This window comes from Solanum tuberosum, unplaced genomic scaffold (assembly GCF_000226075.1).
Source record: "Solanum tuberosum cultivar DM 1-3 516 R44 unplaced genomic scaffold, SolTub_3.0 scf00068, whole genome shotgun sequence".
In the NCBI taxonomy this organism is placed as follows: domain Eukaryota; kingdom Viridiplantae; phylum Streptophyta; class Magnoliopsida; order Solanales; family Solanaceae; genus Solanum; species Solanum tuberosum.
This window is the reverse complement of record NW_006238994.1, coordinates 311019-337267: the sequence shown is the minus strand read 5'-3', so window position 1 is coordinate 337267 and position 26249 is coordinate 311019. Positions and strand designations below refer to the sequence as shown.

Sequence of the window (26249 nt, the reverse complement as noted above, 5' to 3'; positions counted from 1 at the left end):
AAAAAAAAAAATGAAAAAAAATTAAACCCCCCCCCCCCCCCCCGCCCCCCGTAGAAGCACCAGAAAAACTGCACTTCATTAGAACAATTTATACAAAAATTTATTTTAGAAGGGGTTACAGAGAATTATTTGCACAAAACCAATATATATAGATGTTGCCTGAGATTGATTCTTCGACAACCAGAGTACCAAAAGTTTACAACAACATAACCAGTGTAGTTCTGAAAAGTGTAGAGAGGTTGTTTCCGATAGCCGCTCACAGCTCAAGAAAACAGTCCACAGCAGAGTACCACAAGTTTAAAAAAGGAAAAACTTCTCATCCTAAATAAATTAAACTACAGGTAGAGTAAAAGAATCACACTGTTGGAACAAAACAAAAACACTGGAAGCACGCTATTAGGAATGTTTTTCTGTCATTTATCTACCACTATAAATGCCACATATATTCCTAACGAGCTGCTACAACTATATATGACTACAATCAGCATCGCAGCAACAGCATCACTAAGACTTGGTCAACACACCCACATAACTTCTATAGCAAACTTGCTTAAGGCATAGATGAGGTGTGCCTAATATTGCCACTGCAAAATTAGTCAATTTAAGAAGGATAAAGTTAAGGTGAAACTAGACGAGATTGTGATGACACAAATATAGACAATTCTACTATCTAGATCCATAGCCTGTTTGGCCAAGCTTTGGGAGGCCAAAAGTGCTTATTTTATTTCAAAAAATGTTTATTTTAAAAACTGAGGTGTTTTGCCAAGCTTTTAGGAGAAAATAAGTGCTTATGCAAAGTAGCATAAGCTGTTTTCAGAAGCTTAAAAATGTGATTTTCCCCATAAGCACTTTTGAAAAAAATACACTTAGAAGCAATTCTAAAAAGCTTGGCCAAACACAAACGGTTTCTCACCAAAAGTACTTTTTTGAAAAGCACTACTCAAAATAAGTTGATTTTAGAAGTAGGTTACTCTTTTCTCAAAATAAGTTGATTTTAGAAGTTTGGCCAAACAGGCAATCAATCTTTCAAGAGAATAAAATGGTATGTGGAGGTACACTATTTACACTTTTTGCCTTTAAGAATAGCAAATCTCACAATGAGTACCCAACAAACAAACAGAAAAGTTCCTCCAACAACAATTTGTCCTTTCAGAATCTGTCTAATGCTATGATATAGTTGGAAATGGAAGAGGATGGGGACATGAAGTAGAGTGAGGTGTCATGGGTCATTTTTTGATAACCGAGAATTCCCTTAGGGCGAATGAGGCACCAGTCGGTTCGAACATCCACTTAGTCTCATCCGGTTGATGTAAGTCTGGTCTCTACCCCTCTCCACTTAAACACTAGGTTTTTGACTGCAACAAGGTTCAAACCCATGACGTGTGTTTAATCCACACATAATGCGCTTCACTCTTAGAACAAAGACCTAAGACCTAGGGACGAGAAGTGTCATGGGTTATTTATTTGTTTCGCAAGTAAAATAGGAGGCGAAGTAAAAGGGGATTAAGGGATTGAGTCCTATCCCCGTGTAGGTTTATTCACCTGCCCCCTTTGTTACTCACCTACTAGTTGTACCAAACAAAGGGAAGCAAATGATGATTACTACATTTAACAAAGTAAATTAATGAGCCTCTCCCCTTACCCACAAGGAACCAAAACAGAGTAAACACCAGAAGTCTAATATTCTAATCTAGTTGAAACAGTCTCATTGGACCTTAAAGTAGTCATCCAAATGCTGAAGACATTTAGCATTATTAATCTAATAAACTCAAGTTGGCAGCTTCCCCATCCCTCCTGTTCCACTCACCCACACATCTTTCCTGAAACCCAGTAGCATAACTACCAACTCGAATAAGATAATTGGAAGATCCAAATACGGATTAGATATAAAACAAGTCCTCTCCAGCAACCATCATGAACCGGTAAAAATTATGGAACTACATTATCCAGTAGTACACTTGTATACACAAAGCAAAAGGAAAGGCATTGTCTTATTTCCATCTATAAATGAAGAACAGAAAAGGAGCATAAACTCACAGATCTATCGAATTCCAACATGAAGCATCTCTTAACATCCTCCTTTGTGGGCTTGCAACCACATCTATCTCGCCTTGAAGTCAAGTCAGAAAACTTGGAATATGTGTAATGCAGAACAGCAGCCTCCTCCAATTTAATCTCCCTGACATATGTTGAATAAAATTTAGTATGATGGGCTTCTTCTAGATACCAGTGCTACAAAGGAAAAAGGTTGTAACATTCATAGCATTCTGGAGAGCACGAGAATATGGAACAATTGAAAAGTATCCCACTAACGTCCAATAAGTTTGCATGAGCTTAGGGCCAAGAGCATAATAGACAGGTTACTAAGGGAGAGACTATAGAGGGCAAACATACTTTGGAGTTTTCATGTAATTATGCCATCGATGAGCCCCATTGGGACGAAGATGGTCCTGAACTCGAGCAGCTGCTTTACCATTGCCATACGTCAAAAAGTAATTTGGATTGCCACGGGTTGCTTCTTTATACATGCCAAAATATGTATCCTTCATTAGATGGTCATAATTCTTCTTGAACATTGACACCTATTATGATGGGCACATAGGAAAAAACAACAAAAGAAAAAAAAAAGTCTCAGATCATACGCCAAGCTTTATTTACATAGCTTTAATAAGCAGCAGAATATGACAAAAACACTTCAAGAGATTCTGATCATGGGGGTAATAACATAACAGAACAAGAGTTCTCCTTATTTACATCAATGATACTTGCTGTAGTCAAACAGATGACGGACAATTAACATATAGGAAGATACAACAGTTACAGAATTAAACAAACATCACTCAATTGCTTACTGCACTTGAATAGCTGAATCACCAGAAGCATATTAATGCATCTTATCATATCACAATGATCAAAGTAGTTTTCCCATCAACGATACTGTCCAGCAGTTCAGTAATAAATAATGAATTGCAAGTTCCAGCTTACCTCTGTAAAGGGATCCTTGATGTCATCTCGTTCGACACTGCTCTCCTGAATTTACAAAAAAAAAAATCATTAAAATACTTGATGACAATTCCAACGGTAAACAACATGTTCTGAGAATTAATCAGATATGTACTATCCATAAATAGCTGTTTCCTGGAACATTTTCCAATTAACTTACATAGTTAGGAAAGATAACCATGTCAACATTTGAAGGCACGTCAAGCAGCAACTGCCTCAAAGAATACTCTCGAGCACCGGCCGGGTGTATTAACTCATCTGTGTCCAGATGAATTATCCAATCCATACCAGCGTCCTGACATTTCAACATGTACATGGATCATCAACTATGATTTAGAATGACAGACGATGCAAAAGTAGAAGAGTTCATACCCTTGCCATCACTATGGCCATCTCCATATTAAGAGATTGCTTCACAAAGAGCTCGTAATTGCAAGGTTTATAAAAGAAACTAGACAGCCACGTTTCATTCCAAATCCGGCTAGAACAAAATGAGAAAAAAGGACTCAGTGAAACAATTGTAGACATCTCAGATGTGCAAATGTGAAAAATACAAGCACTAACGGAGCTTGAAGGTCACGTGTCATTCCCATCAAACCAGATCAAAATTAGAAAATGCATGCCATTGAGTACAAGCATTAACAAAATTTGACGGCCACATTTCATTCCCATCAAGCCAGATCAAAATTAGAAAATGCATGTCAGTGAAACATATGTAAAGAAAATGGCATGCTAATGCTAAAAGGAGAAAAAACGTTTAGCCAATTTTCTCAACTCAACGCGAAATAATTACAACAGTTATAGAAACAATGAAAATATGCACAAAAGAAGAAACAAAGTCAAGCACCAAAACATATCTTTTGATATTTTGTAGCCCTTATTAATTATTCCTATAATTTCAGCTCACTAAAACCAGTCAACAAATTCTTATATTTTTAGAAATATCCCATGGTCAATATATTGCAAGTCTAATTAACTCTAACTGTTTCTCACACAATTATAGCCAATAGGAAAGAAATAATTTACAAAGTTTAACTGTGTCTCACAAATTTGGCTTGAACCTGAATAAACGAAGTACAAGAAATTATAGCCAGTCCATACAACAATCATAAAATGTCAGTGAACAGACCTTTTGGCTTGTTGCTCCTCTAGCTTTCTAGTTCTGTATATTACTTTTACTCCCTGCAGATCAAACAAAACCCATGGTTGAGAATAGAAAAGTGCCACTTGAGCCTTAACAAGTGGATAACCTGGATTTGGACCATTACAGTTCAGCTCTAACTTAAAAAAGAAAGGTCATGAAAATTGCATGAGAAGTAATGCTTTTTCAATTTTCATAAGAGCACCCAAATGAATTGCTATTCTTGAAAACATCTAGATAGAGCTAATTGAAGGTAAGGTACAGAGAGGCAGGTGCTTAATCGCAATCGCGCCCCACACAATTTAAAGATCGTGTTGATGAATCCTAAGAATCATTGAGAAGGTAAATACAGGTTGGGGGACTTACGGGAATGGATTCAAGGACTTTAGAAACATCAGGAGATGCAGCCTTTCCTTCCACAAAAAGCAAAAATGATGTAACCCCAATTACTTTATGATAGAACATCCACGGTAAAATCTGCTCTAGGCCACCAGATGTACTGGTTGTAATACATATCTGCATATAGAGAAACAAGACAGTTAAATTATCGTGTAAACAAAGCTGAACAAACTTGTTTTAGTATCAAATAATCCTAGTTCTGTTAGGGCAGAAATGAGGATAGAGGGGCATGTTATCAACCCTTAACCAGGAAAAGCTGCACAATAAAATCTCAGGAGATTTCCTTTGGTTGAAGGAGTTCAAAAAGAGAAAAAATGTAGGAACCATTTCCCTGATACTTATTTTTTCGTATTTACAACATCAACCATTCAATCTCAAGCTAGTTGGGGTCGGCGTATGAATCCTCACCATCCATTTAGCTCTACTTGGCACCCTTTCATTCTTTCTTTTTTTCATCTCAATTCTCGACACATTATTAAATTTCTTGGGTGACTTTTCACAAGAATTTACATATCAACAAGTAAATCACAAGCACAGAAGATGAAGAACATCAGAAATGGTTTGTTCTTCTAGGTACAGGTAAAACACACTGTTAAAAAAAACGAGATAGAAGATCAAATAACATTTTTTTCCATCGTTTGCGTCCATTTACAATATCGACTAAAATGCAGAAGCTAGTAGAGGATTAAACAAATTGAGACAGAGCACCCTCGGTTGGCATCCTCTTGTTATGTTTTGTTGGAAGAAGGGAGCCAGATTCCTTGCATTTGGACCACTTGGAAGGCTTTCTGTCTTCTTTCCTCCAAAGCTTGGCTGCTACCATCCTGAATCCACTCTTTGCTACAGTAACTAAAATCTTAATGAGCTCTAAGGGTGAGCAAGGAGAGCACCCTTTCATTCCAATGTTCAATAATGAAAGTCTCCTTGCAACAGTTTTTACTAGCATACTAATCTCTAATCATACTCAAAAGACTCCTCGCAAACACTGGGACAATTGTAAGCATCCCATCATGACCAAGCATCCGAATACTGGATTTATTTTGTTGTGTTTGCCCAGAAAGAAGAGAAAAAAAAGAACTGTAGAGAAACAGGGATGATCAACCTGCAACTGATCTACATGAAATTTCGGATTAACAATGTATATCCTATAGGTCCTTTAAATGCTTCTTGTAAATACAAACTATGCACTCCTTGAATCTACAATTAACAAATCTTATGTGAATAATGTTCCATTTACTTCATAAAATACTTAATTTATAAAAATAAACAAATTGAAGAGCCCAGTTATGCAGTAGAGCTACTCATTTGCTAGAAGGTACTAGAAACTGCAAAATGAAAGAAAAATCTGCGAGACACTCCCAATTAGCTAAATAATGAATTCCAGCAAAACCCATTTGAGATCGATCAAAATTCAAAAACCCCACAAACAAATTAAACCATAAACAACGAAAAGAAAAAATCGAACCTTGGGTTTGAGATCTGGATGAAGTTTAAATTTCCAGTCTTTATAGTAAGGGAACGACGGCGTATTGGTATGGGCAAGAAGAGAACAGTCTGATGACTGAGAAGAGTGAGCAACAGTGGCTAAAGGAGAACTGTCCATGCCAGGAAACTTGTGAGACTCTTCAGGAGACCATCGAGAGATTGGATCGTCAACTCCACCACCACGCCATTGAAGAAAAAAAGCAAAAACAGCCAAAGATAGAGGAAGGATTGTTAGAAGGAGAAGAACCTTCGAGAAGAAAGATTGCTGTGAAGAGGAAGAAGAAGATGGCGGTTGGGGTCTGAGAGAGGCGTAGAGACCCGCCATTGGAGAGGATTTTGGGAAGATTTGGAATTTTTTAGAACAAAGTTTATTGCAAGTACTTTTATTCTCATATCAGTTACCTTAACAATTACTCCATTTATTTCTATTTTTCTTATTAATAAAACAAAAAAATTATTTGGTCATAGAACTTAAAAGTAAAACTTGAAAATTAAAAATTGGAATTCTTGAAGTGATTCTTAAAATTTCAATGGTATATTTTACCTTGAAAACATTTTATCTTTTGTGAGTAAATAAATTTCCCTTGAATCAGTTTTTACTAATTTTTTAAATTAATTTTAAAAATCTGATCAAATTTCATGGTCAAATATATATTTAAAGATAAATTTAAATATTTAATTCAAAATTTAGGATCAAAGGCTAGCTAAGATAATGAATGACAAACGTGTCCACAGGTACAAAACTTTCAAACTTAACATCTTGATCACGTTACATCCAATTTATCATAATAATAGTCAAGAAGTGAAGTCTTAAAAAAAATTTAAGACTATTTTAATTTTTAAGGATTATAAATTTATATAACAAATAGGGTCGTTTGATTAAAGTATATAAGATATAATCTTCACAAAAAAATTCAGTGTGATTTACAAAAAAAATAGTATATCATTTTATGTGAGATGAAATATGAAGTAATAAATATAATTTAAAACGTTTAATTAAAAATATATATAAACAAGTGAATAAATAAATATGTATTACATTTAGTGGCTGACAACTTTTCATTTTATATAGAAACAATTGCATGATATTAAAAAAAAAGTGTAACTATCAATAAACACCAAAGATGAATATCATATTGATATTTGTTGCTCTAATTATGAATAAGCTAACTAGTATTATTGTAGACAAAATTTGATAACATATGATATTTACTAACAAATTTGTATTAATTGACAAAATATGTAAGAGTGTCAATTAAAAGTCTAAATTGTGAAGAAGTGCTAAAAAGGAAATTAAAATAAGTAGATATAAGACATGTTAGTAAACATCAAAGATGAATATCAAATCCATATTTGTTTTGCTCTAATTATGAAAAAGCTAACTAATACTATTATAGATAAAATTTGATGACATGTGACATTTACTAACAAATTTGTATTATAAGACAAAACAAGTAAAAGTGTCAAATAAAAGTTTGAATTGTGAAGAAATACTAAAAAATAGAATAAGTACATATAAGACATGTCGGTAAACATCAAAGATGAATATGAAATTGATATTTATTTGCTCTAATTGTGAATAAGCTAACTAATACTATTATAAATAAAATTTGATGACGTGTGATATATACTAACAAAATTGTATTATTTGATAAAAGAAGTAAGAGTGTCAATTAAAAGTTTGAATTATGAAAAGATACTAAAAAAAAGTAAAAAAAAATTATTTAGAATAAATTGAGATAAGACACAATATGTAAAATATACATTTAGTTAGTAAAAGAAGAATAAAATTGTACTGGCAAAATTATATGAATCTGCATCATTAAAAAATGTAAATAATTTTATAATATGCAAGTTTGATGCTTTAGGAATTAGGATAACAGATTGGTATATGACCATGTTAAATAATATACAATTAAAATATATAGAATGGTTGAAATGGAGGAAAATTAGTATCAAAATAAAAGTATGTTCTATAGAGCAATAATAAAATAAATGACGTTAAATGAAAGTTAATGTTGGATTACTAGAGTGCAACATGTCTAAAAAATGAGTGTAATAGTCTAATAGATATGCAAATATGTATATTAATATATGTTTATATAATATTATTTAGTGACTATTTCATAATAGGATTATACATCAAGAAAATTATTTTTGCTACTATAGGGAATAACTATTATACACCTATAATGTAATTTGGTGTTTAAATCTTATTAATCGTCTTAGACGAAATTAAGATAGAAATTATGTGTTTACTTCAAAAAGTACTGTTATAAAAGAAATCTAAAGACAATCATCTTTTACTAATAATTGTTGTTTTAAAAGCTAATACATTATCAATAAATTAATAACCAGTTTTATCATAGCTAGTGCTATAATCATAAATACAAATAATATAATTATAAACAAAAGTCAAAAAAATTGTTAATCAATCAAAACTCATGTCATTCTATTGAAAAGCAAAATTGACCAATAATTGAGTAAATTTGATATAGAAATGTGATAATACAAAGATTGTAATTAAGATATTATTATATAAGGATAATACATGTATAGAGAGAGAGAAAATCGAGTTAAAAAAAAAAAAACTTCATTACTATAGTGAAATGTTAATATAGAAAATGTTTGATATAAATATATTCAATTGTATGAGATCAAAAAATATTACAACTAATAAAAGATGCAAATGATACACATCAAAACTAAATTGAAAGAACACTTACAATTATAACTTATTCGTGTCCTAAATCAACATATGTGATCCATAATTTTAAATGCATAATGGGTAAATGCATTAAAAAGGGGACTTGGTAGATTTAGAGCCTGTTTGACATTGTTGTTGAAAGATCAAAAATGTTTTTTTTTGCGATAAAAGTACCTTTTTTAAAAAAAAAACAGTGTTTGGTAAATTCTGAAAACTGCTTTTAAATGGAAGCATAAGCAGTTTTTCTGATGTTGGAAGAACTTAAAAATTTCTGCTTCATAAAAAAAGCATAAGCAAAAAATTAGTTTTCTTGAAGAAATATCCCTCCCATATATACATATTTACCAATATATCTTTTATTAATTAATTAACATATATCATAAATTTGATTAAGTTTCATACAAGAATTTTATTTTTTATTTTTATATAATAATTTTTTTATTTAATGTTTATATACTATTATTATTTTAAATTTTATATATTATTTTACTGAATCATAAATAAATGTAACAACAACATTTTGTAGGATTAAAAATATGAAGGGCTTTATTTATTTTTGTGGTGAATTTTTTGTATATAGTGGTTTAATTTGTTGAATAGTTTTTAAATTTATTTTTCTTGATATTTTGAATTATATTTAAGTCATCGTGTTAGTATTATATTAATATTTTTATTTATTTATGTATAATATTGATTGAAAATTCGAATATGCATATTTTAATTAAAAAAATCCTAATAGATGTTTAAAATAGTTCCTCTCTATAAAATAATCTTAATTTTAAAAGTACACTGATATTTACCATTTTTCGTAATTTGACTCTCAAATACATTTTTTTTAAAAGACTAGTCAAACACTATTTGCTTATCAAAGACACTTTTCAAATGAATTAGTCAAACACAAATTACTTTTTTTCAAAAACATTTTTAAAAAAATGTTTATAGAAATAAGCAGTTTTTAGCAGTAATCCAAACAAACTCTTATTAAAATATATCATAAAGTACAACAGAAGAAAAAACAATTAATTGAGAAGATGATTTTTCAGTATGCATTTACTAATGATATATTATTTGTGAGTCTTTTAGTACTATCAGAGTAAAAAAAAAATAGAAAAAAAATTATCACCTTAATTTTTAATTGTGTCATGTTATTTTAAAATACGAGATTAGTGACATGACGTGATTAATAATTTATTTATAATTGATGTGTAATTATTATTAGTGTCATTATAAATAATTTTAAAATTATTCTTCAGCTTTATTAATTCTTATATTATATTTAATTTTATTCTTCTCATAATCCCTATTATGATATCATCGTCATTCTACTAAAATAAACGCACACATAAATGATATTGACATTTATAGTGAATAAAAATTTATAAGTTTATTTACTTTTAAGTAAAATTCAATATACAATATTTAAAATCAAACAAAATGTTTAAAGTTTGGCATTTGCTTATGTAGGCAATTTTTTTGAGAAAAAAACTCGACAGCCACAAACATGTTTGTTTGAAGTAAAAACTAACATACCTTAATATAGTCTTTAAACAATTAACTGCTAGCTTCTGATATTCAATCAACAACTAAACGTCTTTAACACAATTAAATTGTATTGAATAGCATATAACCATTGATAACGTCACATAATAATTTTTATCAATTAAAATATTAAACCATTCAAATATTTTTATTTGGTTAGGAGACAAACAAATTTCAATTATCACTATTGACAAAATGATGAAATGAATCATCGTTGATATCAACACATCATTGTTAAATGCTTGAGAGTTTCATTGTTGAATTTTTTTTCCTTCTTCTTGTTGCTGGATATCTCGATTGTACATATCTTCTCTTTGTTTTTCGTACCTCTAGTGAGTTACATACAAAGTTCATTATATACGTTAAGTTGCAAAGATCCACTAAGACAGTTTGATCGATTATGTGTACTTAGTTTTGGTGTAGCAACTATATTCAAATTCATCTTAATTTTCAAGTGCTTCATAATTAGACCTTTAACCCATTTCACATGATATAAGTTGTTGATGTATTGAACACTTCTTTGCTATGCGTCATTTGTGATGCTATCGTAGAAAATACTTTAGTTGAAGATGGTAATGGAGCAAATACATCATATGTTGTAGTCCATTTTCCAGCTTCACTTGTGCAATTTGTACGTTTGAATGGTTCCAATCATAGCTGTTCGATTTTTCGATTGACTCTCATTTGCCTTCCCTAATTACCTTCGATAATTATGTACGTCCACATACTTTATTTTCATTATAATAGCTTATAATGATACCATTTGATTCATCTAAGTGTTTAAAATTATTATTATTATTTATTGATAATTAAATAACTTTTATTCATCACTAAAGTAGTTTTTTGCCACCACATCATTCTCTACCAAAAATAAAATAAAATCATCTAACACATCACATACTAGAATTCATCTAATACCCTTTTCACTAATATGATGTTGCATACATTTTGACAAAAATAAATATAAAGTTTCTATTCTATCTAATACCCTTTTCACTAATATGATATTGCAACATTTTAATAAAAATAAATATAAAGTTTCTATTTTATGAAAGTGGACCCAACTAATACTATAACTTGACAAACTTTTACTTGACTAAAACATTTTGATGTAAAAAATTAAAAAAAATAGTTTTTAAAATTATATTTTTCAGAATTTAAAATTGTCTTTCAATATTTATTTTATTTACAGTTTTTTTTTAGTCTTATAAGTGAAAGTCCCAAAATTTCAAAAGTAATCTGAGCTAATCTGTAAATATTTAAAGATTAAATTTCTAAAATACAATAATTTTTTTTAGCCAAATAAATATTCAAAGATAAATTTTTAAAATCTAATTCGAAATTAATGATCAAAAGCTAACTAAATCTAGATACTTGAAATGATTTTGTAATAAAATAAAATAAAAAATAGAACAAAAATGAAAAATGCTTATTCCTATTTTATTTATTTTTTGTTTTGTTCCCAACAAAAAGAATCCAAATTCTCTCTTCATTATTCACCCCCTTTCTTCCCCAAAAAACCCCCAATTGCAGAGAGCGAGTCACTAGACTCGCCAAATTGATAACTTTATAGCAAAATTCAATTGCTTCGACACTACTACCTTGTCGGCTCTCTTTCAGAAAGTTCAGTTTTGCCCCATTTTTAGCATTCTGTAGTTGGAATTACCCTTTATCCAGTAGCAGCTGGGAGGCACCTTGCTGGCGAATTGGACCGACATGGGAAAACAGCTCTTGTAGAAGAGGAAAACTTGGGAGTTACATTTCAGAAAGCTTGAAACAAGAATCTGATCAAACCAATTTGAGTGGGTTCTTGAAAAGTAAGAGTCTTTTCATTTTTTAGCTTTGCTCAAAAGGACTCCCAATTGAGGTTCCCCAGCATTTCTGTTTTATTTCAATTGGTTCTTTTTTTGTTTTGGGGATGTTGCATTCTGGGTTTATTTGTTTGGTAGACGTTGATATCTGAGAAAAGCGTGAGAAGCTTTCATCTGTGTAAGGTGATGGTAGCGGAAATATAGGTCTTTTGAGGGCATCTTAAAGATTGTATCTTTTTTATTTAATTTCTATTCAGGTTTTATGCATAGCATTCGTGTGAAGCTTTGGACTCTTTTTTTTTCTCTCTATAATAGAAAATTGAGTTGAATTGATGAGTAGAAAGCTTAAAATAGCTCAATAGAAGGGCTAGAAGTTGTATAGTGTGATGTATATATCCATGAAGCTGAATGGTTTTAGGTCCAAGTTTACGCAGGTAGAAGTGTGCAGCTCGAATTGCCTAATAGTTGAGCTTTTGTTTCTTTGATGAAGCAAGTGATATCTTTGAAAGATGCAGTAGTTACAAGATATGACATTGAAGCTTACAGAAACATCTCGCTCCTACACAAAAACTGTCTATGCCAGAGCTAGGGAACTACTGAAGTCTAATTGTTGATCTGAACTATTAGATGGGAATAAACTGAACCAGCAAAATAGACTAGCCATACATTTAGCTTTTATAGAGCCTATAGGAGTTAAAGTCACCTATTTCAAAATAAATATATAGAGCCTATAGGAGTTGAGATCCCTTCAAAACATTTCCTATTCTTTTCTGTCGAAATACTCCAAAAAATGCAAGCAAGTATCATTCTCCATTTGTGCTTGATGGATTTATCAACTCTCCATAAGCACCAACTCAAGTATGCTTCCCTTAATGAGTGAGGAGTGATCCATTTGAGGCCATAAATGCACAAAAACATGCTCCATAGATCTGAAGCAAAAAGATGGCCAGGGATTTCAGCTTCCACTTTACGCATATAGCATCTGTGAGTGAATTGAATTTTCCTCTTTATCAGATTATCCTGAGTGAGGCATTCCTCATTCAGGACTGTCCAGGTGAAAGAAATGACCTTGGGTGGAATTTTTGCTTTCCATATGAGCTTCCAAGGCCAGTTGTCAAGCAGGGGATTGCAAGAGCACATTTTCTGGTAGCTCAACTTAACACAGAAGATGCCACCTGCTTGATTGCCGCATTTAAGTCTGTCTGCTACCGATGGACTCAGGTTGCTTTGTTGTAGACTAGTGTAGAGGTCTAGCAGCTCATATAATTCTCAGTCATACAAATCCCTTCTAAGTTGGAGGTTCCAGTCAGCCCCTTCTCTGTGTGATACTATGACAACATCAGGATCTTGGGCAAGAGTTAAAAGGTTTGGAAATGCTTCCTGGATGTTGGAATTTCCTAACCATTTGTTCTTCCAAAATCATATAAGAGAGCCATTCCGTGCCGCCAAATGAGTGTTCTGAGCAAAGGTGCTCTAAAGTTTCCTGATGCCTTTCCACAGCCCAACTCTGTATGTTTTCCTTGAAAGCTTTCTGGACTAATGATCTAGTCCAGAACACTATTGATTAGTGTTAGTCTTCATCCATCCAAAGGATTGGTATTGCATCTGCCAGGTGGCCAACCTCTTCTCAAATTTCTCAATTATCCCATTCCAAATGTGTATGGAACTGGATTTAGCACCCAAGGAAGACCAAGGTAGCTAAAAGGAAAAGAGCCAATATTGCAGCCCATAAGGCCTGCCAATTCTTCCAGATTGGCAACTTCATTTACGGGGAATATGCTACTGTTTTGCATGTTCATGTGTAGCCCTGAGATAGCTTCAAAAATAGACAAAATTAGATTTAGGTGGATCACTTGGGATCTCTCAGCTCCACAGATGACCAGAGTGTAATCTGCATAAAGCAAATGTGAAACTGTAGCTTGGGACCCATTATTCCTTACTATTTTGAAGCCCTCTATCCAGTGAAGCTGCCTGGATTTTTGTAGCATTTTACTATGCCTTTCCATGACAAGAATAAAGAGGAAAGGTGAAATAGGGTCACCTTGCCTGATGCTTCTTTGAGGAGAGAAGAACCCCACAAGCCCCCTATTTACCAAAACAGAGTGTTTGACAGTTGAGATACAAAATTTAATCCATCTTAACCATCTTTCCTCAAATCCCGTGTGTCTCAACATATTGATCAAATAGGACCAACTCACTTTGTCAAAAACTTTTTCAATATCCAATTTGAACAGCACCCCTGGCTTTCCACTTTTGAGTCTCCAGTCCATTGCCTCGTTAGCAATAAGGATGCATCAGTGATTTGCCTTCCCTTGACAAAGGCATTCTGGCTACCAGAGACTAGCTTCAAGTAACAGTTTCAAGTCTTCTTGCCAAAAGCTTAGAAGCAATCTTGTAAACACTGTTTATAAGGCTGATTGGTCTGTAATCCTTGATCTCAATTGCCCCTTTCATTTAGGATCAATGCAATGAATGAGGCATAAATATATTTCTCCCCGTCTTGATTTAAATCAGTAATCAATTTCTTTAATTATGTCTCCCCTTTCCTCATTTTTGCCTTAGAAGACCACCAGCAGCGCCTCCTTATGCTATTGTTATAGTTAGGAGATATGCATTTACCTCTGAAATGCTTCCTTTCCCCTTAATTGCACCTCAATTTCTTGTATTGACCAAGTACATTGAGTAATAGAACTAACATAATTGGTAACTGTATTTCCATCGAGTGATGTAGACCATAGTGTTCATAACTGTCTTTAATAATTATTAGGAATGTTTTTCTTGAAATTGAGCTAAGATGAGTTACAATCAAGTTTAATTTGCGTCTTCTTAAACAATCTTGTTGTAAGTACATTGTCTTCAGCAACATATGGCATAGTACTTAAGCTATGATTTTCTATTTAACTCTTCCCTCCTTGTTCTTCGTTGTCAGTTTAATATTAAATCCTTCCTACTACAATTAGCTTCTCATATTACTCATGAGGACACTTCGTCTCAAGTCCATAGTAACTAGGAAATTTTGGAAGTAGTATATGTGCAATACAATTCCTTTTCATGAATAAGAATACCCGATGTTTATTCAATAACAAATTTTGAGTGTATACTACTGAAAATTGATTTTTTCTAGGATTTGCTACTGCATTTATAAAGTTGGTAGGTCATGAAGAATGCTTTGTTGATAATCTCAAGCCAACTGGTTTCTCCTTCTTCCTTGGTCCCCTCTTTTATTTCTTATTTTACCTAACGGCGATTGTAGAGCCTGATCTGAAAGTAAATAGAGGTAGGAGATAGGCAAACACTTAGCCTCCAAAATTCTGACCCTGAACACGGAGAAGAAAATTCAGTATGCTTTTCAATTTATGATTAACTGTTCAACTCTTAATGCGCACTGGTATTGGAGCATTTTGAGATTTAATCAAGTAGATTTATTAGTGTGTATTATGTTTGCAGCAAGCTGGCCGAATCATACTGTATATAAATTGTCATGCTGAATGCTACTTCCAACTGGTGGGGGTGGGATGAATTCTACAATGGATGACATGAACTTAATCCATCAGGCTCAGAGGCATCATCTTGTAGTGAGAGAGATAGGAGAAGAGATTGATTTGGAAATAGGACCTGGGGATGATGACCCTTCATTTAGTAATAATACTTTGATTAATGTTCCACCACAAGAATCTGCAGCCGAAGACCATGATGAGAGCAAGCAGATGATGATTCATCAGGCTTCCGGTGGGAATCAGGACTTGTTGAAGACGCAACCAGCGAAAAAGAAAAAGAAGGTCGTTAAAAGATGGAGAGAGGAGTGGGCAGATACGTATAAATGGGCATATGTTGATGTGAAAGATGGCACAGCAAGGATATTTTGCTCTGTTTGCAGAGAATATGGTAGGAAGCATAGGAGGAATCCATATGGAAATGAAGGCAGCCGAAACATGCAGATGAGTGCTCTGGAGGAGCATAATAATAGTTTACTTCACAAAGAAGCTCTTCGTCTCCAAATGGCATCCAAAGATAAGATTGTTGTTGATAAACCTTTGTATGTTAAAGGTAATTTCCTTTTTTAGTTTTCTTGGTGGTTGTATCCACCTTGTCCTTTTCACTTTTTTTTTTATCTTAAAAATTGTATGAGACTTCTAAAGCATTGTTTATTTAATTTATCAACACCTTTTCAAGAATATGTTAACTCTTTACTACGGACCTCCTCTTTTGGTATATTGATGATAGCTTCAGAAATTCATCTATTATACATGGTTCAAATCTCCACTGATGCAGAAACCGTATTTTCAGTGATCATAATTTGTCTTTTTTCCTAGAGGAGTTCATAGACTCCAGCCTTCCCCCCACTTAAATTGAGCTATATGGGTTTGATGTCAGTGCTAAGAGCAGAGCTAATTTGTTAATATTTAAGCAAGAACTTGTAAATCTTTCAACATATTTTTTTTCTCATTTTTTGGTAACTGAGAAATCCCTGGAGCCAATGGTGCACGGTTCAAACATGGTGGCTAATGGTCTACTCCTCTACCCTTCACTTATGTACAGGTTCAAAACCATGATGTGCACCTAACCCACACATCACACAATACACTGTTACCACTTGGGCCAATCTCCAGGGACATCTTCCCACATAAGCCTTTTCGATGAAGTAAGGGTAATTCAGCAAAAATCATCCAGACGATGCAAGCAAAAGATTGCAAGAAAGGGAGATAGTGCCTGCTCATATACACCAAAGAACTTCCATCACCAAGGAGCAGACACAATCCAAAAATTGAACACAACTAGTTACAGGGGCCTGATTGAGCCAACTAAACAAATACAATAAGCATTATGGGAAAGTCTAGAAGTTTCTAGAACAGGCTTTATCCAGTATGCTGGCATGAATTTGTATGACTATTGAATAGGGAAACAAATTAATTAACATACTACATTGACCCTTATGTTGAGAAGTATTTGTGTGACATCAAGTATGGCCGAGTCGAGAGTTGGTTTTGGTCTTCTATTCCATATTGATGGATGGGGTTGTAAATTTGTGACAAGTGTAGTTTCTCATCATGGGCCCATCTTTGTTTAATTCTATGTGCGCTGTTTTGTAAAAGAAAAACAATAACCACTGAAATCAATTTGTCTCATCTCCAAAGCTCACACACATATTTTCACTCAAGAATACATAGTCATTTCACAAATCATTCTTGTTTCTTTTTTTGTGGGTGTCGGATTTTTTTCCGAGAGACTGAGATATTTCTCTAACTTCTTCATTGCTGTTGAAATCTCTTAAAAGCTCTTATGTCAAAAACGGCTGGATCGATTATTGAAGCTGCACTGAAAAGGGATCCTCATGAGCTAGAATTCATACAGTCTGTTCAAGAAGCGATTCACGCTTTAGAAAGAGTCATTTCAAAGAACTCAAGGTAAGTGTCTTGAACGTAAACCATATGTATGAAGAGTAATCATTACAACTCTGATAAGGAAACTTTACTCTGTGTTAGTTATGTAAGCACCATGGAGCGGTTATTAGAACCTGAGCGCACAATTGTTTTTCGAGTGCCGTGGGTTGATGATAGGGGTGAGACGCATGTGAACCGAGGGTTTCGGGTTCATTTTAATCAGACTCTAGGTCCGTGCAGGGGTGGTCTCCGGTTCCATCCATCAATGAACCTGAGTATTGCCAAATTTCTTAGCTTTGGACAGGTGATTTTCTGCCATCTATCTTAGTCTTTTAATTTTACTTCAGAACACTTATAATGTGTGTATATTTGCTCTATAGTGTACAAGCGATTGCTGTATCTTTTTCCCATCTAATCTTTTTGATGAAGGTGTAGTGTGAAGTTGAGTTGAAAAAGTATGCTGCTTCTCATAATGTTTGATTTGCTCTCGTCTGGTAGACTTTGAAAAATGCCTTGTCGCCTTACCGACTTGGGGGTTCTTCAGGTGGAAGTGATTTTGATCCTAAAAGCAAAAGTGATGGTGAGGTATATGCTTATCGTTTAACCATGTTGATTTCTAGTCACAAGTTTATTTCAAGCGTTAGACTTTCTTCTATAATGGTCCCCAAATTTTTTATTGCATTGTGGCGTAGTAGTAGTAGTAGTAGTAGTTGTTGTTGTTGTTGTTTTTCTAAAATCTTCTATTTTCTGCCTTCTTCACTGTAGGTTATGCGATTTTGTCAGAGTTTTATGAATGAACTGTATCGTTATTTGGGTCCTGAAAAGGTAGCTAAATACTTATGTCTACATCTGTTTTCACTTTCAGTTTCCTGTCAAATCAGATCTAAATTCTGTAGTTTGATTTATCGTCTGATCATGTAGGATCTTCCTTCGGAGGAGATGGGTGTTGGTACTCGAGAAATGGGCTTTTTGCATGGACAATATCGCCGACTGGCGGGTCATTCACAGGTGAAGATGATTAATTTTCTGATATTTAAGATCTTATCCTTCTGGTCCTCCAATTTCTTTCTTTTCCTGCATCTAGTGTGGCAATGGATAAGAATGGTCAAGTCCAGACGAGCTAATTTCCTTAAAACATATACAAGAATCAAGAGGCTGATAATTCACATATATGAAATTTGCTGAATTTCACGGGATGACAGCAGAACATTATGCTAAGCTTAATGTTCAGATATTTTAACTCAAAAAAGGCAAAAAATAGAAGAAAAAAAAAGAGAGGAGGAGGAGGTGGTGGATTATTTTTTTCATTTTTCAACTGTAAGTTCCCCGAGGGCCAGTAACGCACAGTTCTAAACTCGTCGATAATCCACCCACCCCTCTAACATTCTCCTCTTAAATACGAAGTTTTTATATTTTATAAGGTTTGAATCTGTGACGTGACACATCAATGTTGCGCTCTTACCACTAGACCAAAGTCTTGACTCTTGGGGGGGAGGATATGAACAAGTACATATCATTATGTTATTTGCTTTTGTGTTAAGTTAGCATTATGATGTTATGTTCAAATCTGCAAAACCAAAGACAACCCCCTTAGATAAAATGCTCTCAGGCATACTTTTCGAGGTTAGGCCTTTCTAGGTTGATTTCACTCCAACAACATTTACATTTTTTTTTTGCGGTAGTTAGGCCGGAACATTATAACGGAGGAAGATAAGATTCATAACAATGCAGGTTTTAAATTCTACGACATTATAATGGGGGAAAATAGGATTTATTACAATGCAGGTTTTAAATCATAACGGCAAGAGGCAATAGAATATAGGCAAGCAACAGGAGCAAGAAGTCAATAAAAGGAATGGGGTGAATGAATTGAAAGGACTAAAGATGGGAAACAAATTCATGAGTAACCACTAGAAGTAAGTGGGATATTTAGTAACCCCATTCTTTTTTATAATAGGGATTTGATAAGAATCAGGTTACTTGAATAAACAAGAAAATAATGCGGAAGCGGAAATACTAAGATTAAAGGCAAGAAATCAAAGATAGGCGAAATTTGCGAACAAAATCCCAAAATTTTGAAATCAAGTGCGAAGAACCCTAATTGATCTTAGTTTTTAAAAAATAATGGATAAAAGCTAATTATGATACTAATAGAGTAAACTAAGAACTTAGATAAAAAGTGATCTGGATCCCTATTTCGTAGAAATTAGAGACAACAATTAGTATAAGACTAATTTCTTTAATAGATACCAAAGATATCAAGTTAAGAATTAATCTCAACTCTTGAAGAATATAAATCCATAGTCACCACACACAAAGGTGTAAAAGAAGAGAAAACTCTCAAAAAATATTAATCATGGCTTTTGAAAATAACAAAATTCATCCCTACATATATAGGGACAACATATCCCAAATAGCATGAGCTTCAAATTCTACTAAAAATCTAACTAGGAAACTTTAAATTAAGAAACTTTTAAATTAGGAAACTTTAAAGTAGGAAAGCAGTAAAAATACTTCCAAAATTAGCTAATGATTCACATATGCTAAGTGGCTCTTTATTATTGATAAACAGGTAGATCTAGCTTATTATCCTTGATGTAACATAAAATGTTCGTAGTAAGTATTGGTTTGCAAGTATGTATATGGAAGTTGTTTGGCTGTCTTTGTAATAAGTTAAGATACTGGTAACAATTTTGCAGCGGTTTTAGTCCTTTCCTTTAGGGGTTCTAACTCTTCTAGATAAAGCATCTCCGTATGACTAGTGTTATTTTTTTCATTTTCTTGTTTGTTTGTTTCTATACACGTCTCTAATTGACTATATGGTCATGGTAACACCTGTTAAGAGCTGTGCCAATCATATAGATAACGCATAGTCCTGAAGCACTTGATGTTGCTAAGATGTTAAGACTAGATAATCAACATTTCTTTAAGAGTCCATTGGAAAGATCAAAATGAGCTGTTTACATTTGTTTTATTTTTTGGTGTAAACAGAGTTATGTTAATGATGATGATAAAAAGTGATAGAACTTATAGAATCACTTTAGGAATAGAAAAAGATAGTTTGTTAGTACTTTTGACAGCACCTTCTTGGTGCTATACATATAATACATTTACCTTTTCTTGATAAACATTTCTTCATGCCTGAAACACCAGATTTGGTGTCTTTGAATAAGTTTACTTTAAACCTTATTATCAAAAAAATAAGTTTACTTTAAACCTTTTTCGTTGGACTAAATATTGTGCATCATCCAAATGATTATAAACATTCTCCTTTCCCTTTCTCCTCTCTCTTTCCTTTCAGTTATAGTTAAATGAATTACTGAACCCTTCGAGGTGGCCCAGTGGTTTGGGCTTGGGATTTCCATGTTGGAGGGTCTCAAGTTTGAAACCCCTTGCCAGCGAAGCAAGGGGTTTGCCTTTTGGGTCGAGCTCGTCGCACCGGGCTTGCCTAGTGCGGATTACCGCTCCTATGTAGTTTGCGAGCTATTGCATAGGAGCGGGGGTTTTACCCCGTGCTCACCCAAAGGGTAGCGGCTGCGGGTTTCCTTTATCATAAAAAAATAGTTATATGAATTACTGAATTTTACACATTTCATGTTATGCAGGGAAGTTTTACAGGACCTAGAGTAAATTGGTCAGGCTCCAGTCTTCGAACTGAGGCTACTGGCTACGGATTGGTGAAGTCTCTTTTTTTTCTCTGGTTGTTTTGCATTGTTAAATACTTGTCTAGTTCCTGCCAACTAATTTGTCTTGCAATTTTCAGGTTTTCTTTGCACAGCTTATGCTTGCAGACATGAACAAAGAACTAAAAGGATTAAGGTACCATCCCTTCAATTACAGATTTCTTTGTCTGTGAAATCAGAAATATAAGAGAAAAATAGCCTAATATTTGGGGTTTATTTTACTGATCTTCATTAATGGCAATATCAGTGGATCTGTTTGCCATTATAAGAATACCTACATCATGGGTGCAGCTGAAAAGTGGTAAGCCTGCTAGAAGTTCATGGAGATCTTTGTCAGAAAACATGAATTGGTAGCATGTAGATATTTATACTTTCCCACTCCATTTGTCATAATTTACAGCCTTCAGTTTGAGTTCTTGTATGGATCTTCCAGTCTGAAAGCTAGATGGTTTCACAGACACTTGAACATTTATCAAAATCCGGAATACATAGAGGTCCAATTAAATGGATATTAAAAGCCAGCATTTTGACAAATCTTGTGCATATTTTGAGAAATTATCTTCTTAACACCCTTATTAATAGTTTTAAGTATACACACCATAGGTAGCACTTTATTAGGTCATCTTAACCTGCCCTCTCCAAGACATATTTATGGGCTTCGAAACTATTTGCAATTTTACATAGGCAGGTATCAAAGTAGAAAAGAAAAGCTGTTTGCGCTTTATGTTTGCTGATGTATGAGAAGTATTTTGTGTGACTGTTTCTATTGCACCTTGGCATCAAAGTACTGTAATGTCCATTAGCAGTTTCCTCCCATCATATTGCCTTTTAAGTCTTAGTTTCTTTCGTCTTTATGATTATCATTGATAAATATCTATTTTGAGCTTCATAGCTACTGATGATATGGCACGCGGCAACTGTATTTTTACTCGTTATCCTGACTTCAGTTTTTCCGTCTGTGATTTTGGTGATGAAGTAATTCTTAGGGTCTATGTGTTTTACTGTGCTGATGGAAAAGGTCGTGTAGATCGAGTAAGATGAAGTCAATAGTTTAAAGCATTCACTGGAACAATTTCAATTTAGCCAATGCAAAAATCTGTTTGGCCACTTTGTTTTGGGATGAATCGATCAAAAAGAAATTAAACATGATGGGAAGAACACCCACAGTAGCCTAAAAATTGAGATTGTTCACTAAACTTATTGTTCTCTTTGGCTTTGTCCCTTCTTTCTTCGAGTAATGTGTGGCTTTGTAATAATTCCTCTGGTTTACCCTTGTCTGTATGTACAGGTGTGCAGTTAGCGGTTCTGGAAAGATTGCAATGCATGTCCTAGAGAAGCTTATTGCTTATGGGGCCGTTCCCATCACCGTATCTGGTAAACTTTCTGATTTCTTCTGAAATGTTTTCAGCTTGCATGACTACTGAGCACAGAGGTGGATCCAGTATTTGAAGTTTATATCTTCCTATAATGACCACAAGTTAATATAGTTGAGTTCACAGTTAAATATTTATAGGTATTTAGTGAATTTGTTAATACACATACAATGTTTGAGTAAAAGCTACTAGGTTCACATGCTTTAAGGTTAGATCCGCCTCTGAGTCTGAGAGGTATTCCATTAAAAAATTCTGTATTCCAATATCAATTGGTACAGTCTGCAACCTGCCTTGTTCAACTGAATATTATTGCTTGGCTTAGAGCTTACCATAGAGGGATTACTGAGCAATCAGTTTATGCTTGTAATAGATTCTCTTCTGGAAGGTGAGAATCAAAGCTCATTACACCACTTATATGGTGCAGATACAATCCAATACTTAAATTATTAAGTTTGCAAATTACGATTTTACAGATGCAAAGGGTTATCTGGTGGATGATGATGGATTTGATTTCTTGAAGATATCTTTCCTGAGAGACATCAAAGCTCAGCAGAGAAGCTTAAGGTTTTTTTTTTTCCTTTTGTTTTCACAATAGCTGTGCAGACAAATACCTTAAAAGTTTTGAATAAATGGCATACTTATAAGTAATATTTGCAGAGACTACTCAAAGACTTATGCTCGCTCAAAGTACTATGATGAAGCTAAGCCTTGGAGTGAAAGGTTTGATGTTGCATTCCCCTGTGCCTCACAGAATGAAATTAATCAATCTGACGCCATTAACTTGGTTAACTCTGGTTGCCGTATACTTGTAGAAGGTATTGGTCAACATCGTGTTATCATTCTCACTTGTTTGTGATTATTGGCCATCATCCTACCTGTATAATGATTAATGAGTGGGGTAATTGGCGTGTTTTAATTTTATCACTTTTAACTGTATTGCCGTTCATTTGTAGGCTCCAATATGCCATGTACTGCTGAAGCAGTAGACGTTTTGAGAAAAGCTAATGTCCTAGTTGCTCCTTCTATGGCTGCTGGTGTGGGAGGGGTAGGATCCTCTGTTCTCGACTACTCTCTTTTCATGATACGTGTATCTCATTTGTTGAAAAATGGCAAGCACTACCTGAATTTGCTTCGGAAGTCATTTTTTTCTATGTATATAGGGATTTGAAGATTTAGCATTATGACATTCTACTATCTTTTGCTTTAGTTCAAAGTGAGCTTATGCTTCCCCGTGGCACTAATACTGGCATTGAATCTGCCAACATGGGCAAGATATAGTGCTAAAGTAGGTATTCAAACTGTAATATTGACCTTGTTGATGGATTGTATTGGGAAGGCTAAGGATGAATCATCTTGGTAACTGGGAAGAAAAAGGTTCATTCCCGTGAACTCATGATGGAAATGGGAGAAGGAAGCCACATTCTCTTCATCTGATCCCAGTTTTATGTTTACACAGGAAATAATTTCGGAGTCTGTCCTGCAGTTCACTGGCTTTCCACGAGGGCGTGTCACTTTTTTGATGTCCTCAAAAGATTCATTTCCAATTTCTTTCATCATCTTCTTTTTACTTTATCATCTTTTCCTTTATTGGCATCTTATTTTGACATTTCCTTTATGAGATAGAGCTTGTGAAGTTGTAGTTTTATGAAGCTTGTTTTAGACAGAAGCTTAGCAAGTTAATGCAACAACCACGAAGCACCAATTTGTATCAACATTATATCTAGCCATGCTCTAATATTTGACTAGGTTTCCCGTATTTTCTTCTGTTGTGGAGTGACTTTGCTGCAACTTGTTTGTGTACATTTCTTAGATTGATAAAAGTTCTTACTATCCATTGCAGGTTGTTGCAGGGGAACTTGAACTGAAAGAGTGCAATTTGAACTGGTCTCCAGAGGATTTTGAGTCTAAATTACAGGTTAACACTTACATCTTGATGCAGAACTGGGGTTTTTCTTTTACCTTTTGGTTATGGGGGGAGAGGGCAACAGTTAGAGGTGTCAATGTGATCAAACTTCTCAGTTTGAATGTGATGATCAAATATATGCAGTTGGAGCAAGTGCCAATCAACTAAACTTGTTATGCTTTCCTACTTGTCTAGCCAACAAAATTAACGTTTGCTGGAGTCAGTTTTTTCGAGAATATCCCCATGTTATTCATCTTCATGCAGTATTTTATCATCCTTCTTGACCTTAAATATTCTGTAAGCCAACACTAATTGTCTCAAGATGAGGTTCTATATAGTAGCATGCTAGCAGCATCTTTTTCTCCTGCAGGTGCTTCTATTGTTCTGTTTTCCATTTTGTTGCAAATGTCATTCCTAGTTAACAGTGAAGTTGGATCTCTTGCTTTCTGCAGGAGGCTATGAAACAGACTTACCAGAGAGCCCTGAAAGCAGCAACTGATTTTGGTTATCAAAAGGAAAGTCCAGAGTAAGTTTCTAAAACTGACACCACAAAAATTCGCATGGGTAATTATCCCCATTCTTGCAGATTTAGTAAATAGATGCATACACTAATTTAAATTAACGGTTAGAAGGAAATTGTTCCCGTGATAGGTGTTGCCTGAGTAGATATTTTTCTTATTCAAATGTCGTTCAGTTCAATAGGTTGTCGTTTCCTTTTATTTGCAGGGCATTGGTCCATGGAGCAGTGATCTCTGCTTTCCTAACGATCGCCAGTGGTATGGTGGACCAAGGATGTGTATAAAAGCTTCATATCATATCCAAAATACATTTTCATTTGGCATCAATAACAAAGAAAGAGCGTCGTTGGTTCCATCCGCATTGTCGGGCTACTTTTATGATCTTGCACAGTGCTTGGCAGTGTAGATGGTGAGAGGAATGTATGTTTATCATTGTAATGTACATGTATTATGTAGGTAAGCTATGTCAAAAACATCGATAGGATACCCTTTATTATCTAGTTAAGCTAGGTTATTATGTTAGCTGGTAAAATACAAAAGTAACTGTGAAAGCAAAACAATTGTATTATTGAGTTGATGGGCTTAGTTTTCAGCAATGAAATCCTTATAACTTTGATAGACTTAAATAGACACCTTTTCAAAGGTTAAATGCAAAATGTTTCCCACACCATGCAAAGCAAAGCCTGGTATTTAAGTGGAGAAGGGAAAAGGGGCGGGTCCATTATCCACCGAGTTTAGAAGGCTGTGATTAAGCCTGTTGGAGGTAGTAGGTACCTCAAGAAATTACTCGAGGTGCACACAAATTGATTTATACATCACAATAATCCCGAAAAGGCATGTAGCGAGGAATTTGATTATGATTTATTTCTAAAGGAAATTGTAACATTTAAAAATATATGTTTCTAAAATTTGATGGCAGAGATGATATTTGCAAACAACTGAGTCATCAATATATGTAATAATTTTATTAATTATTTCAAGGTAAAATATTTAGGTTTCCGTTAGCCATTATATCTCCAATGATATTTGTCTCTTTATAATAGTGAGCAAAATATAATTGTTTTTCCCTTTCAAAGTATCAATCTTTTCTAAAATGCTCTTAATTTGCATATGCGAAGACCTTTTTTTCTTTTTATTGATGACATCAATCACAATTAGTGAATAATTCAAATAGTCTAGTTATTGATGATATGAATTACGGTATGAATTCGATTTAATAATTACATTAAACATATCATTATTAATATCCCCAAAAGGAGCTGAATGTTAGTATTTCAAAAGGGGACACTAATTATTTTTTTTAACC

At 33.9% G+C, this 26249-nt stretch overlaps 3 protein-coding genes across 3 annotated transcripts in view; 1 reads left to right on the top strand and 2 right to left on the bottom strand.

The window, feature by feature from the left end:
* Nucleotides 1–6400, bottom strand: part of LOC102590978 (glycosyltransferase-like KOBITO 1) — an 8717-nt gene extending 2317 nt beyond the window's left edge. The window contains exons 1-8 of the mRNA XM_015307848.1: nucleotides 6009–6400; nucleotides 4511–4660; nucleotides 4133–4185; nucleotides 3376–3484; nucleotides 3164–3298; nucleotides 2986–3030; nucleotides 2395–2582; nucleotides 2038–2179 (exon numbers count right to left, since the gene is read on the bottom strand). Of these exons, the coding sequence (XP_015163334.1) occupies nucleotides 2038–2179; nucleotides 2395–2582; nucleotides 2986–3030; nucleotides 3164–3298; nucleotides 3376–3484; nucleotides 4133–4185; nucleotides 4511–4660; nucleotides 6009–6353 (1167 nt within the window). The 5' untranslated portion in view covers nucleotides 6354–6400. The remainder of the gene's footprint in view (nucleotides 1–2037; nucleotides 2180–2394; nucleotides 2583–2985; nucleotides 3031–3163; nucleotides 3299–3375; nucleotides 3485–4132; nucleotides 4186–4510; nucleotides 4661–6008) is intronic.
* Nucleotides 6401–11742: 5342 nt separating this feature from the next.
* On the top strand, nucleotides 11743–25563 carry LOC102590630 (NADP-specific glutamate dehydrogenase). Its single transcript, XM_006345310.2, has 16 exons — nucleotides 11743–12091; nucleotides 15533–16132; nucleotides 17361–17490; nucleotides 17569–17770; nucleotides 17965–18051; nucleotides 18232–18291; nucleotides 18388–18474; nucleotides 21072–21143; nucleotides 21230–21285; nucleotides 22438–22523; nucleotides 22996–23086; nucleotides 23180–23337; nucleotides 23476–23567; nucleotides 24363–24437; nucleotides 24878–24951; nucleotides 25152–25563. Exons 2-16 carry the CDS (start codon nucleotides 15574–15576, stop codon nucleotides 25225–25227), a joined length of 1905 nt encoding a protein of 634 aa, XP_006345372.1. The 5' UTR covers nucleotides 11743–12091; nucleotides 15533–15573; the 3' UTR covers nucleotides 25228–25563.
* Nucleotides 13726–14355, bottom strand: LOC107060235 (uncharacterized). The gene has a single exon (XM_015307835.1). The coding sequence runs from the start codon at nucleotides 14353–14355 to the stop codon at nucleotides 13726–13728; it is 630 nt and encodes a 209-aa protein (XP_015163321.1).
* Nucleotides 25564–26249: the final 686 nt, after the last annotated feature.

Bases quoted from the DNA above. Each gene is read 5' to 3' on its own strand.
- LOC102590630 (XM_006345310.2), top strand. From the start codon at position 15,574: ATGCTACTTCCAACTGGTGGGGGTGGGATGAATTCTACAATGGATGAC. The intron at 17,771-17,964 runs GTGATTTTCTGC...CTCGTCTGGTAG, and splicing joins AATTTCTTAGCTTTGGACAG to ACTTTGAAAAATGCCTTGTC. The intron at 22,524-22,995 runs GTAAACTTTCTG...ACGATTTTACAG, and splicing joins CGTTCCCATCACCGTATCTG to ATGCAAAGGGTTATCTGGTG.
- LOC107060235 (XM_015307835.1), bottom strand. From the start codon at position 14,355: ATGGACTGGAGACTCAAAAGTGGAAAGCCAGGGGTGCTGTTCAAATTG.